We start from the raw sequence: 15,130 nt of genomic DNA, 5'->3' as shown, positions 1-15,130 counted from the left end.
TATAAACAGATCTGCCAAGTTGGGTGACAAGGGAGACCACATTGCTGTTCCCTCCTCTTGCTTGTAGATTTTTCCTTTCCATGTGAAGTAACCAGAAGTGATAACAAATTTGAACAGTTCAACAATGTCCGACGGAAATTTTTGATTTAATAGGTATACAGTTTCTTTATGGGGGATATTGGTGAAGAGAGAGACGATGTCAAAGCTAATTAGCATGTCTGTTGTCAGCAGTTTGATGTCTTTTATTTTGGTGTGAAAATCTGTGGAGTTTTTTATTGAAGAGGTTGACTGGCCTATGTGGAAACGGAAAAGGTTTGATAAAAATTTTGATAACTTGCAAGTCGGGTTATTGAATCAACGACAGGTCTGAGTGGGACGTTGTTTTTGTGAAGCTTGAGTAAACCGTATATTCTCGGAGGTCTAGCATGGTATGTTTTGAGTTTTTTTGAATTTTCTTCATCTAACGACGTTGCTTCAGCTGTCTTTTTGTGGGATCATAGTCCAGTTTTGCATAAGTATTTCGGTCTCGGAGTAGTAGATTCATTTTCTGGTCATATGAAACAGTATCAAGAACCACTGTAGTATTTCCTTTGTCGGTGATGATGATGATGTTTTTATTATGTTTTAAGGAGGCAAGAGCTTTCAATTCTGATGGTGGAATGTTTAAAACTGAAGGTTTGGCATCAAAAATTATTTTTGCTATTCCAAAACGAAGTTTGCTTTCTCTATATAATCAAAACTGTACAAGTCAGTTATTAGCTTAATGTCAGAAAGCCCATTACTTTCATTACCTTCCACAATCACATTATGATCAGTTAAAAGCTTTTTAAGTAGTCTATAAAGCACATCACAAAAAGAAGGCTAAACTCTATACTTCTTGATGATCCCTAAGGCAGATATCTAATTTCTGGTATACATAGCAAAAAAATTTCTGCAACTGAAAGTAGTAAAGTATGGTCTAGTAGTAAGAGTGATTCAAGTGGTTTGTAAAAGTCAGAATGAAGATGGCTGCATTTTCACAGGATACAAGTCAGATGAAGTTGTAGCTAGTCTGAATTCAGATAAAGTTAATAAATACAAACAACTTTCTCTTTCACAAAGAACTATTACTGAATGACAACATGAATATTACTGAACAACTTAGAAAAATTTGTCAAAATGAAGATACTTATTTTTTGAATGTCCCAAATGAGTCCACTGATATTACTGACTCAGCACAAGTTTTATTTTATATTCCCACTATAATTGTAGATTTTCAATGTTATGAGGAGCTACTAACTTTGGCTACTCTCATGGGGAGAACACTTGGAATTGACATTCTTAATATTTTTAGAGATAGATGTTGGGAAGCAAAGCTTAATTTGTGTAATTTAGTATGTGTATGCACAAGTGTCACTTCTATGAGAGGAAAACATGAAGAATTTGTTGCATTGCTACAAAATGAAATACAAAATTCCAATAATGTGATTTCATTGGAAGGATAACTTTAATGGGTGTATGGTAGAGAGAGGTAACAGAGAGGTAGGCAAAATTGTTGAGCTACAGAGTGACCATTTTGCAAGGGTATATCATTCAAATGAAGATATTGTGACAGGGACAGAGGTTGATGAATTGGAGGTACTTGGGATATTTCAGAATCTGAATGCAAGTATGGCTGTGTGATTGGATGAGATATCAGCTCACATTTTAAAAGAATGTGCAGGGGAACTGGCGATGCCTTTGACTAGGCTGTTTAAGTCTCACCTCAAGCAAAGTCCCAAGAGAGTAGGAGGAGAGCAAAATAATTCTTTTGCATAAAGAAGGATCTAGTTAAAGATCTTAGAGACCAATCAGCATTACAGGAACAATGGTAAAAGTACTGGGAAATGTGGTCATAAAAAGAATTCAGGGGGGGGGGGCATGGCTTTGTGAAGGACTGGTCATGCCTTAGTAATCTAATAAACTTTTTATTATAAAGAGACAGCTGAGTTGGATAAAGGGAATGGCTACATGATAATACTGCTGGATTTTGCAACTGATGATGAAATCTGTGATATGGATAAAAGGATGGCTACTAGACAGATACTGAAAAGTAGTATATGAAAGAGCAGAATCCAGGACAAGGTAGATGACTAGTTGTGTGGTAGAGGACTCTATTGTTTAATGTATAAATAAATAATTTGAAGGGAGATATTCAATTGTTTTCTGATGATGCAAAGTTGGGCAGGGTGATGTAGAGAGATTGCAGGATGATTTAAATAGGTTGACAGTATGTGCAAAATATAATAGATGCCAATTTAATGTGGAAAAGTGTAAAATTATGCATTTTGGGATACAAAGATTACAAGCTGATCTTTGGGGGTAGTAATAGATAGAGTAGTTAAAGTTGAGAGGGCATATTGATGAAGTAGCCAAGGTAGCTCACAGGACTACTTGGTTACTGAACATACTAACAAGCAGAGATAAGGGAGTTTCATTCCTCTTTATAAAGCCTTGATACAACCACAACTGGATTACTGTGCTCAGGTATGGTCATCTGAGTTCCTTGGGGATGAGGAAGTGGTGGAGAGGATCCAGAAGTGAGTAACTAAGATGGTGAGTGTGCTGTGGAATGCTTCCTATGAGGATAGAGGGGTTGTGGATTGAAAAAGTTGGTTGATAGGCAAAAAAAAAAGGGGGGGGTGGATATAAAAACATTTAAGTTATTTAAAGGATTTTATAGGATTGATGCAGGGGAGATGTAGCACTTGGCTAGTGGGGGGGGGAAGCACAAGATGTCATACCTGGAAGTTGGGTAAGGATGTGGTTAGCAAGAACACTAGGACTAGATTGTTCTCTTGGAGAGTGGTTAATGAATGGAATGAGTTGCCTGAGTCAGTTGTGGGTGCTGCTTTTTCTGTTAATGGCTTCAAGGAGATGCATGATAGTATTGTGTTGATAGTGTGGGTCTCCCAAAATGAGTCTTAAGGCTCCATGAAGCTGCCTGTGCAATAATAATAATTGCATATTACATTGCCATAATCTTTCCACCAAATCTGTTCTTTTAAAAAGACACAATAAGGAAGGTTATCAATATTTAACTGTATTCAAGCAAATGCTTCAAGATATTGCCAATTTAGCAATTTGCTTCAAACTGATGAAGAAGCATGTGGATCTACCTTATCACTCTAAAGTATGCTAGTTTTCACAGGGAAAAGTTATAAAAAAAGTTTGAGCACTACAAGAAGAAATTACAAATTTTTAAATGTAACAAAATAAACATTGTCAATTTTCTAAAGAGAAATGCTGCATTTTTATATGATAATGTCAAAACAAAACCAGCTAAATATTTTTCTTGAAGGAAAAACTAAATTATTATATATGAAATGTGGCAGAATATTCAAGCATTTAGGAAGAAGTTTTTTTTTTTTTTTTTCAAAACTCTTCTTTCCGAACCTGTAATTTCAGCCAAAATTTTTCCTGAAATGGCAAACATAGTTGAATAGTGCACTAATAAAATCTTAAAAAACTGTGATATTAGTGAATAAATACAGCAGTGTCTTGAGACTCACTGATCAAAGAATACCATGACAGGTTTTTAAAAATTTTGAGAAACGTGATTTCCCACTAAAACTGGCTTTCAAACCACATCGTTGTGAATAACCTACTGTTGTGAATCTCTAATGCACCTGAAAATTTACAAATGGAGCTAATTGAGCTCTCCATCAGACAATATTTTGAAATATCTATTTGACAGTAAGAAAGACCCCATTAAAATATGGAAGAATGCTGTCTAGTATGCATCAACATGCTTGACATGTTGATGCATACTAGACATGCATCAACATGCTTGACATATGCTGCCTTGTTTCAACACAACCTACTGTTATGAATCAACATTTTCACACATGGTTCAAATTAAGATGTGCTTGAGATCCCAAATGATGCTCACCCAGAAGACCAACTGAACTAAAAACAATGCTGAAACCAAATATCTGCTTCTCATCCAGCAATAAGCAATTTCAAAGAACTCGTTAAGTTACGTACCACTTAACAAATTAACATAAAGCTTGTATTCCTAGAATATAATATAATAAAATAGCATTTTATTAACTGTTGAGATGCTTAGTTTGTAGAACTCCATTGTTGAGTTATTTTGTGGAGTCAATGTGCCAATGAATCATAAAGTTCTGAGAACTGAGGATAGGGGAGGAGGGAGCTACTTGCTATCAGGTATATCTAATAAACTAACCACTCAAAGTGTGGCAAAGTATGCACACATTAAAAAAAAAAAAAAATTTGAGATAGTATTTTGTAATATAGTTACTTTAAAATTCCAATATATATTTGTTTATTTGTTCCAGATGAGTGGATTTCCACTAACTCTTTCCTATACTGATATTGGTGCTATAACTGAAGCAGTATTTGCAACTGGAATTCACCTTACAGAAAACAGAAATTCTGAATTTGCTCTTGCAGTTTATATTCATCCATACCCATGCAATGTTTTAGCTGTGTGGTTATATGTTGCTTCTCTTCAGCACTAGACTACTGATTATCTGTAATTCAGTTTTAATATTGTTCTAGTGAAATTTTGAATTAAGAAGTTTATTTAGATTTTTTTTTTAAACTCAAATAGAGCTTCTGATTTGGTGACAGTCATGAACCATTTTGTTTTATCCCTTTAACTATCTGATATTATTTTGGATTTGATTGTAAAAAAGGAAACGGGATCCTATTTTTACATTTACATCCTACCGTGCATTTTAAATGTAATTTAAGATTAAACTAACTAATCCTGTGAAAAATTTTATCCCAAACCAATAATCAGAAGAGCTGTTAAGGAATATAAGTTTGCAGTCCTGTAGTTGTTGCTATATGCTTATGTGAAATAAAAGTTTTGTTAGGTAACAAAAAATACAAAATGAAGTATCAAGAATGGAATAAATAGTTGTGTGTTTCATATTTAAAATAATGCATAATGATATTTATATAAAATCTGCCACCATGCAGACCACTCCATCCCTTGAAAGTTTTGAAACTTTCACTCCATCCCTTCTTTGAGGTTGGTCAGTGGAAGAACATGACAGCTTGGCTCAGCTCAGGCATTGAGTGGTACCTGTCTTCTAAACTAAGAAGTTCTACGAAAGTTTAGAAATTTTATTTTTCTGTTAATCTACACAGAGATTTCAATCGAACCTTTGAGCTTAGATGGATAATATTAAGAAAGGTTAGGTTAGGGAAATAATTGTAGGGAAAAGATTCCACTTCATCTTAATTTATATAGATAATTTATATATAATTTGGCAAAAAATTAAGGAATATACATATATGTATATACATATATAAACACACACACAGACAGAGTCTACTGTGATATGCAATTTATATATTAATTTTTGTTGAGCTGCTCACAAGAAAGTAAACTGTTAGATTAATTAAGTAGAATCCTATGTTTTGCTTACATGCAAGTTTTCATTCAGGTCTTATCTGATTAAATTAATGCCAAGGAATCAATATACAAAAAAGGTGTGTGTGTGTGTGTGTGTGCATGCATTAGATATTTGTAAATTTATGATTTTCCTTTTATATACTCATATTTTAGGGTTATAAAACTTTTAAATTCCATTAGTCAGCATTTCTGTTAGTGCATTCATTCAAATTATTTTCTTTGAGTCAGAGAAATTCAACTCTTTCAGCAGTCTAAAAGATGAAAATTGAATGATGTAAGATCTGTAAGGATGATGAAGCATTTAAAACTTCAAGTCTTTCACTGGTAATGGTAGCTTTACATGAGAGAGAGAGAACTTTGTTTTGAATGAAGATCATAAAAAATAGATTGAACAACAGGGCCATACACTTTTCAAGGCAAGGCACTAGACTGCTCCTGTACCCCCATTAAAGACAAATAAAAACAATCAGTATATGCAAAAACTTGGCATAAGTTCTTTTTTTTTTTTTGATGTAATAAGTAACGACACTACAAATGTTTTTTTCCTAGACTTCTCTTTTGCAAATGTCTCAATAATATCATTATTCAAATTATTCACTACATCATTTTCAATAAATAGTGTTCAGTATTTTATCCTGATGCAAAGAGTTTTTCATAAATCATTTTTTAAGAACAGAAAATGAACATTACCTGTTTGTGGCATGACTGCAAACAGGTCATGGACACAAAAAATATGAAAATAAATAGTATTTGCATTTTTTTTAAAGAGTATTTTAAGAGTATATGATGTATTTAGATATTGACTTGAAGCAACAACACCCCTTTTCTGAGCCATAAATATACACTAGTGGCCAAAATTGTGGAAACCTTTTGGAAAAAGTGTATTTCTGAGGTTTTATGGCTCATAACACCACTTTTTTTGGAGTAATACCATAAAATTATATATCAATGGAAAGATAATTTAATCAAGAATGTAATGCAATAACTTTTATGAAGGAATTTTTATTAGAACAGCAGTTATAAAGAAGAAAAGTGAAACACACAGAAAAAATGAGAATACAAAAATTCTCGCAATGTTTTTTAATACTTAGTTGGGTAACCTTTAGCGTTAATTACGGCCTTACAACACCTTCGCATGGAGTGAAACCAAGATTGAATTATTGCTTCTATTAATTGGGTTTTATTGCTGGGTTGCTTCTGACTAACAAGTTTCTTTAGTCGGCTCCATAGATTTTCGATTGGGTTAAGGTCTGGGCTATTCCCAGGCCATTCCAGAAGTGGAATATGATTATCTTGAAACCACTTTTTGCACACAGCAGCAACATGATATGGAGCTGAATCCTGTTGAAATATAAATTCTTCATTATTTTGGAAAAGATCTCGTGCAGAAGGCTTCAGTTTGGACTCAAGTATTTCATTTATGTATTTTTGGGCATTTATATTCCCATTAATCATGCAAATTCTGCACACGCACCTTTTGATGGCATACAACCCCAGATCATAACACTAAGTGGGTGTTTCACGGTTAAGTGTAATGCAATCAGGATGCAAATCTTCTCCGATAATTCTCCTTACGTATTTTATGCCATCACTACCAAACAGGAAGATTTTGGTCTCATCACTCCAAATAACGCTGTTCAGTTAACATGGGTTTTAGCCCATTTTAATCTTTTCAACCTTTGCTTGAGAGATAAAAATGGCTTTTTTCATGGAATTCTAGCATTTAGATCAAATTCCTGCAGTCTGCACCGAACAGTCCTTGCATTCAACTTCACATTGTATTGTGCCATTTCATCTTGTATACACTGAGATGATTTTCTTCTGTCACGTAGGCACAATCTCTCAATTCTTCTATCAAAACTTGCTGTTGTGCACCTTTTCCTGCCTTTACCAGTCTGGTTTTGTAGTGACTGAGTCTCCTTATACCTTTTCAAAAATTTAGAAATGCCACCTTTGGTTAAGTTTCCACCAATTATCTTCTAATTTCTTCATAACTGTAGCCTTGTTCACTTAATAGTACTATTTTACATCGCTTTCTGGGTGACCAGTCAACTCTCTGCGCCATTTCTTTAATTTTATTACGTTTTACAATCTCACTAAATGAAAGAACACACACACAAAAAAAAAACCCAACCAACTTAATAGCAATCACATAACACACTGACAAATGTCCTCTTCTCAGCTCCAATACATGACATCAATAGCTGAATCCTACTGTGACCTTATTGGCTCTGCCAAAACAAGATGACACCTGATTGGCTCTCTAAACAGTCATACTCATTGGCTACTACATTCAAATGAAGGAAAGCTACTTCATATCAACCTAAGCAAGTTGTGCTTCTTTTTTTGGTTATTTGGCTATAACTTTTCATAGAATACAGATAATTGAACAAACTTTATTGCATTACCTTCTTGATTAAATTATCTTTCCATTAATGTATAATTTTATGGTATTACACCAAAAAAAGTGGTGTTATGAGCCATGAAACACAATTTTCCGCAATTTTGGCCACTAGTGTGTACATTATAGTGATATAGGAAAACCAACAGAAAATCATAGTTTTTGATGTTCAGTTTTAATTATTTATACTTTAATTCTTCAATTTTAAATCTCATTGCTTGGGGGCCCCCCAGCTAGAGCTTCGTTCACCTGTGCATAAGTATGACCCTGTTGAACAATGAAAGAAAGAAATGATTATCTTCAAATTTCTTCTCTATATCCAGAAGGGATGCATGTACAGGGCAACAATCATATAATAATCATACTCAAAGTGGTCTTCCACAAATTTTAGCTGGAACACTCCCACAATTCTGATATCACATTGTTTTAGTTTCCTTTTTTATAGAAGGGTAATATGAGAGCTGTACCTCTAATGATCTGTCATTTAACTTTCTGATATGCCTTCTGAATTATATAGTGTCACAACTGCAAAACTTCAACTATCCATATTTGAGCCTTTCTGCTCAAATATCAGCCTGTCTGCATTCAAAAGTCCTGGTATTTTCTGCCTTAACTATTAATAATATGTATTCTTGATTGCCTTCCTCTTGAATATTGTACACTACTATTCTTTCAGAGCTTATTTTATTTAACAGTCTTTCAAAGAAATTATTCCAGACATTCAGAATATCTTCAGTTTTTCTGCCACCACCATCTGATTCTCCTTTGTAATATACTTTCCTGGTTTCATGATATTGCTTTCATATTCTTACCTAAGTCTTCTTATGACTTCTGCATACAGCTCAGCTTTCTTACGTTTTCTCTATATTCAGTGATGATACCTGCAGTATCTTTCCATATTTGTTCTTTTTCAGAACTGTCTCAAGTTCCTTCTTGATTTGACCATGGTTTTTGCAATTTTCTACTCATGTAGACAGACAGTTGCACTGCACTGAATGCTGAATCAGTCAGCATTTTCTTGAGGATTTTGCCACTTCTAGGATTTGTGTTTGTTTTCAAACTGCATGATTTTTTCTGTGATAATACAAAAGTCTACTCAACTTTGATTTTTTTTTAAAAAAAAATTTATTTTTATTTTCAGTATGATATTTATTTTTATCCTGCTCAAAAATGTTCTCTATTTCAAATCTGCTGCATATATACTCTTCTATCCTGACTCAGAATGATAATGTTACCAACAATAACAAAGTTGACTATCTTATTTCTTGTATGTTCTCTCCATATGAATTTTTGCACATCTTTATATTGGAACATATGCTAGTAATGACTAGGATGTATCCTGAACAGAAATCCTGTTCTTTTCTTCAAATTTTCTGAAAAACATTTCTGTTTGCCTGGCATTTATTTCTTACTGTACTGTTTAGATCTCCAGCAAGAATAAGCTTTTCCCTTTTCATTATGTCAGCTGCTGCCTTCTTTAACAAAACATGCAAGTTTTCTCTATTTCTTTCTTTAAAAAAAATTTCTAGAAGACCATAAACATGAATAAGACTTAGGCATTATTACGAATAGTGAACAATATCCAACAATATAAACCAACACAAAAAAATATTTATATCAAACTCACTTAATATTTCAATGGTTTTCTATCCAGCATCATCAGGGCACAGTGATAACTGTGACAGGCACACAGCACTTAAGTAATTGTAGAAACAATTTAAATTGCAGTTGACACCTAATGTCCTTTCAGATAATTACAAAGTTAATTTAGAGAAGTCCAGTTATTAATCTCCAGACTTCTCTAAAATAACTACAGGTTAACTAAATTACCAAATAAGATTGTTATCCAGTTTCCTATTTTGTAGCATACCTATAATCAAAATGTCGAAGTCATTGGGAAAATCTACCGCGACATTCATTCAGACCACCATCCAATAAGAGCCACCCTCAAAATACACAAAAAAAATGAACGCATACAAGCACAGTCCAACCATAAAAAACGATCAAAACAGAGAAGAATTTAGAAAAATGTGGAAGAAACCGACTGGAAATTAAAAAATGACATTGATGAAGAATTAACAAACTTTAACAATCAATTAATGAACTTCCTCCTAAGACCAGGGAACACCTATCAGCAAGAACAATAGAACTATTGAAGAAAAGAAGAATACTGAAAGATACAGGAAAAGACTGTCTAGAATATAAAATTATTTGTAAACAACAGAGGTGAGAATATCAAAGACGACTATAACATATATAGAACAACAAAATTGGCAGAAGCAGCTAGGCTCTGCAGTAGCCTAAAAAAAGTAGAAAAAGAAATAAATCTAAAGCAACCACTACCATCAGCCTTCATAGACAATCAAGGAAACAGACACACACAAATAAAGATGAAATGAAAAAATCGTTTTATGAGAATCTTTACTCATCTAAACAAGTAATCACAGCTCCAGTACCAGACGAAAATTTGGAAATACCATCTGTCCTACCTGAAGAAGTAAAAATGGCTATCCACCATATGAAAAATGATTGATCACCGGGAATTGACGGTATAAAATCTGATGAATTAAAAAATGGGTGGACAAATACTCTTTAAAGCTTTAGCAGAAAGGTTTACCGATATATACAATTAAGGAAAGTACCTACTGAATGGAAAACATCAAAGACCATAATTCTGCATAAAAAAGGTTAATAAAGAAGACATCAGTAACTACAGACCCATCTGTCTATTAGCACATGCATATAAAATATTCACCAGAGTTATCCTAAACCGAATACAAACCTCCATCAACGAAAATAGCTGCAAAGAACAGGCTGGTTTCAAAAAAGGCTTTTCAGCAATAGATGACATTCAAACTATTACTCAGCTAACAGATAGATGCAGAGAATACCAGATCCCACTTTGTCTTCTTTTTATAGATTTTAAAAAGGCATTTGACACTGTTGAGCATAACGCTGTATTCCAAGCTTTAATAGAACAAGGCGTAGAAAAGGCATACATCCAACTCACGAAAGATATCTACAAAGAAGGCATAACAAATATCACCCTTTTCAATCACCCGATTAAAATTAACTTAAGTAGAGGAGTACGTCAGGGTGATGTCTTATCACCTGATCTCTTCACATCTACTCCGGACAGCATCATTCGAAAAATTGACATGAAAGATGGAATAAACATTGATGGTGAAATGTTAAATATCCTATTATTCGCCGATGATGTGGTATTAATATCTCACTCACCCATACTCTTAGAATCAATGCTGAATAACATAAGCCAAAACTACCAAAAAATTGGATTGGAAATACACCTGGACAAAATAAAATGGATGAAAAACAAATACTGTAAAGATCATACAATCACTCTAGAATATCACACTGAAAAAGTTGAAGAATACATCTACCTCGGCCAGTCCATAAAAATGAATAATGATATATCAAATGAAATAGCAAGGAGAAAAAGAGCTGCTTGGATAGCCTTCAACAAAATAAAATCAACAATTACCAACCAAAACATAGATATAGAAATAAGAGCCCATCTTTTCAATAGTCACATCTTACCAGCATTAACTTATGGCAGTGAAACATGGAACACAACTTTAAAAGAAGAACAAGCTTAATAACAACTCAACATGCAATAGAAAGAAGAATGTGCAATATAAACAAAATAGACCACGTAAGATACACAGAAATCAGGAAGAAGTCTGGACTCACGGACATAATAAAAGCAATCTACAACAGCAAAAGAAGATGGGCAGGATATCTCGCCAGAATGAGAGACAACAGATGGACAGTCAGAGTTATAAACTGGTATCCGAGAGATACCAAAAGAAAGTCGGAAGAAAATGGAGAAGAAAGGCCCAAGACAGGAATAGCTGGACTCTTTACGACCTGCAGTCATGGAGAAATCCTGACTGAAATCACAGATTCATCAAGGTAACCTATAATCATTAGACCAAAAATTATCTGCCATTCAAGAAGTTTATCTCTGCCTGTTTAGTATTGATTATTGCTACTCCTTCCTTTCTGTGATCACTTTTGTCCAAATATAGCATTTTATATTTATCAGTATCTCACTTGAAAGTTATTATGTGGTCCTTTTCATTAAGATTGAAACATACTATTTGATTTTTAAGATCATGGATTTAATAAAACATTTATACATAATTGTCTACTAGTTTTGCTAGCTGTAACTGTCTAGCTTGGTCAAGACAAGAAAGGTTATGCTGGTATTAAATGCAAAAAACAACAGAATGTAGTAACAGTTTAAAACAATTAGACAAATTGGAGAGAACGCGTGACATCACACGCATAAATCGTGAAGACTTATTGTTATTAAGTCACGTTTTATAATTTTCCATGTAATTTAGTTCTGCTAAACTTAATGATTTTAACAGATTTTTCCACATGTCTTTTAATATTATTCCCTGGTTTCTATTGAGGTTATTTCCTGTTCTTAGAACTACTGCAGCTTCTTTAAAGGTTCTACATCTATAATCCTCTTCAATATATGGCATGGAACTGTTATCCCAATCTATTGCATGGTTAGAAGTTGAGAAATAATGAGCTAACCCTGAGATTTCTGTTCTATTATGATTGACATGTTCCTTCTTTCGAATATCTAGGCTTCTTGAAGTTTGGCCTATATAGATAAGTCCACACGTACATGGTATGCTATAAATGCCTGCATATTTGTAGAAAGCGATGCACTATCCTTAGGGATCTTAATAACTGTTTTATAGTTGTGGTAGGTTTAAAAACAACTCTGATGTTAAAAGGCTTCATGATTGAGCCAGCATAGGGTATAACGATGGATGATATGTACTGAGTCGTTAGAGGTTGTTGCTGGAGGTTGTTTCTATAGAGAATTTTGTTGATAATGTTTTGAGGATAACCATTTTGTGATAGAGTTTTTGATATAAGGGAAAGCTCAGCAAGTACGTCTTTTTCCTCTGTGATGATATTTTTGTCCTGTTTTTTAGCATATGTATAATGCTCAGTTTCTGTGTATAGTGCTGATTGGATGTATAATGGAGATAATGTCCAGTATCTGTAGGTTTACGATGTATTGTAAGTTTGATATTTCTGTTATCTTGTTTTTTAACTAGTACATCTAGAAAGGGTAATTGGTGATTGTTTTCCAATTCTAATGTGAATTTAATTTTATGATGGAAGGAGTTAATTTTTTGGAGGAACTCATGTAAGGTATCCACTTTGTCTTTCCAGATAATAAAGACATCATCAACATATCTCCACAAGACTGATGGTTTTGGATTTATTTTTGTTAGGATGTCATTTTCTAATTTTTCCATGAACAGGTCTGCACATGGTGGACCTGTTCATGGAAAATACCAGCATAACCTTTCTTGTCTTGACAAAGCTAGACAGTTACAGTTAGCGAAACTAGTAGACGATTATTGTGTAAATGTTTTTTTAAATCCATGTTCTTAAAAATCAAATAGTATGTTTCAGTATCTCACTTGTTTTAGCCTTCTTTATCTCAGTAACACTAATTATGTTGACATGGCATTTCTTTAATTCTTCTAGTTGACCTTTCTTTTGTGCTGACACAGAGTTTCAGGATCAGGAAGAACTAATAATTTTATTAATTGTGGATGAAATTTAAATTACAGTTAATTAAATTCCTTTCACCAACAATGTTGTCTTCAGTTATCCTGATCAGCTTTTACTGATTGTGCATGATATACAAGAGACTGTGCCATGCCAATACTCAACAATGAATTTTAGGAAATGTATGCCCTCAGTTAAAAAAAAAATCTTACTATTGCTGAAAGGCTAATAGTAAGCTAGCCCTTTGGAGCAGTAACATATTATGTAACATTAAATATCACAAATGATTGGCAAAAAAAAGTAGTATTGTAAAACTTACCATTGGTTTCTTGTACTGTATAATCTAAATTAATAAAGGTAGACTTTTAACACGTTCGCTGCCATGCTACTTCGGCATAGTCTGTTCCCGTACACCAAGCAATTTCAATTCTTCACGGTCAGTACCGTAATCTCGTTGCCTGCAGTAAGCGTCATACGAGTATACTCGTAGTTAGCTTGTGCAGAGCACATACCATCTATGAGTATACATAGTTTTGCTGCTAGCTCCACAAGTCAAGCATTTTCACTTCTTCAAGGTCAGTACAGTAAGCGTCATACGAATATACTCGTAGCTGACTTGTGTAGCTCATATACGAACTACGAGTATACTTGTAGTTGGCAGCGAACATGTTAAAGTTGGATTTTAGTATATGGTTACCAAATGGCAATTATCACTTAACTGCAGATTGCTAACATGGATTCAAGGGTCAGGAATCACCAAACATAATATTTATGACTTGATTTTATTTAAAAAATAAACATTACTTAGGTTTTTGTCCATAAAACCTGTGCAATAATAAATTGTAAGATTAAGCACAAGTTTGGAGAAAACTAAACCTATGCTTACATTACTTGTACATCAAGTAAATTTTGGTTTTAACTGTAATAAATTTTTTTTTCGTTATGTTACCTTCATTATACAAAATTCATCCAGAAAGTGATTATATGTACAGAAATACATTTCTAAATATAAAAGTTATGTAAATGGATATTTGCATCATTCAGATTTTAATAATTGTGCAATACGTGTAAAGTTAATAAAAGGAATAAAATTAAGTTTTAATATGTGTTAATAATTTCCTTGAGAGGTTATTACTGATTTCCTGGGGTCCAGCTCTGAGGAAGGAGGAGTTTCTTCAATCAGGTTGGAACTCATGGATCCAGTAGGGAAAAAAGAAGCAAACTCTGTACTAATGTTCTTCTAAGGGCAGACTGTAACCAAGCTGTACTGTGTTTTTCATTTGGTTTGCTAAGCTCTTAGGAGTTTAGCAAACCAAATATTGTCAGTATTTTTTTTTTATTATATCTTGCCTCTATCTCACTCTCTCACAGGATGCAGTTCATAACTGGCTCTGAATGGAGCGAAATCTAATATCTGATCTCTCTTTACATGTAATTTCATCTTCTACCATCTAAAAATAAATGGTCCCCGGCAATTTCTAAAACAATTAAAATTATTTTCCTTTAATCATCACTGAACACTACATAAATCAAAATTCACTTACTTGAATCACAGATCAACACATTTTCATTCCTCATGAGTGACACCAGAGTTTAACTGTATAAGCTTCTAACAGTTTCAATAAATTCTTCGATACTGTAATCAGAAAAAATAACTCCATTCAAAATTCAACCTGACAGTCATTTGTAAATTATAACGATGTAATTGGGACAGAATAAAATACATTATTGTGACTTAATATTGCAGTTGT

At 33.5% G+C, this 15,130-nt stretch overlaps 1 protein-coding gene across 4 annotated transcripts in view; it reads left to right on the top strand.

The window, feature by feature from the left end:
- Positions 1-14,366, top strand: part of Cc2d2a (Coiled-coil and C2 domain containing 2A) — a 518,960-nt gene extending 504,594 nt beyond the window's left edge. For 3 of the 4 annotated variants that reach the window (XM_090401676.1, XM_090401674.1, XM_090401675.1), the window contains exon 38: positions 4,323-5,501. In XM_090401676.1, the coding sequence (XP_090257802.1) occupies positions 4,323-4,505 (183 nt within the window). In that variant the 3' untranslated portion in view covers positions 4,506-5,501. Of the gene's footprint in view, positions 1-4,322; positions 5,502-13,355 lie in introns of those variants that run through there. The other variant, XM_090401677.1, reaches the window with a different exon arrangement.
- The last annotated feature ends 764 nt before the right edge of the window (positions 14,367-15,130 follow it).

Source organism: Typopeltis vanoorti, chromosome 12, assembly GCF_054136105.1.
Source record: "Typopeltis vanoorti isolate ZY-2024b chromosome 12, IOZ_Tvanoo_1.0, whole genome shotgun sequence".
Classification (NCBI taxonomy): Eukaryota; Metazoa; Arthropoda; class Arachnida; order Uropygi; family Thelyphonidae; genus Typopeltis; species Typopeltis vanoorti.
Note: the sequence above shows the minus strand (reverse complement) of the source record. Positions and strands in the feature narration are given on the sequence as shown.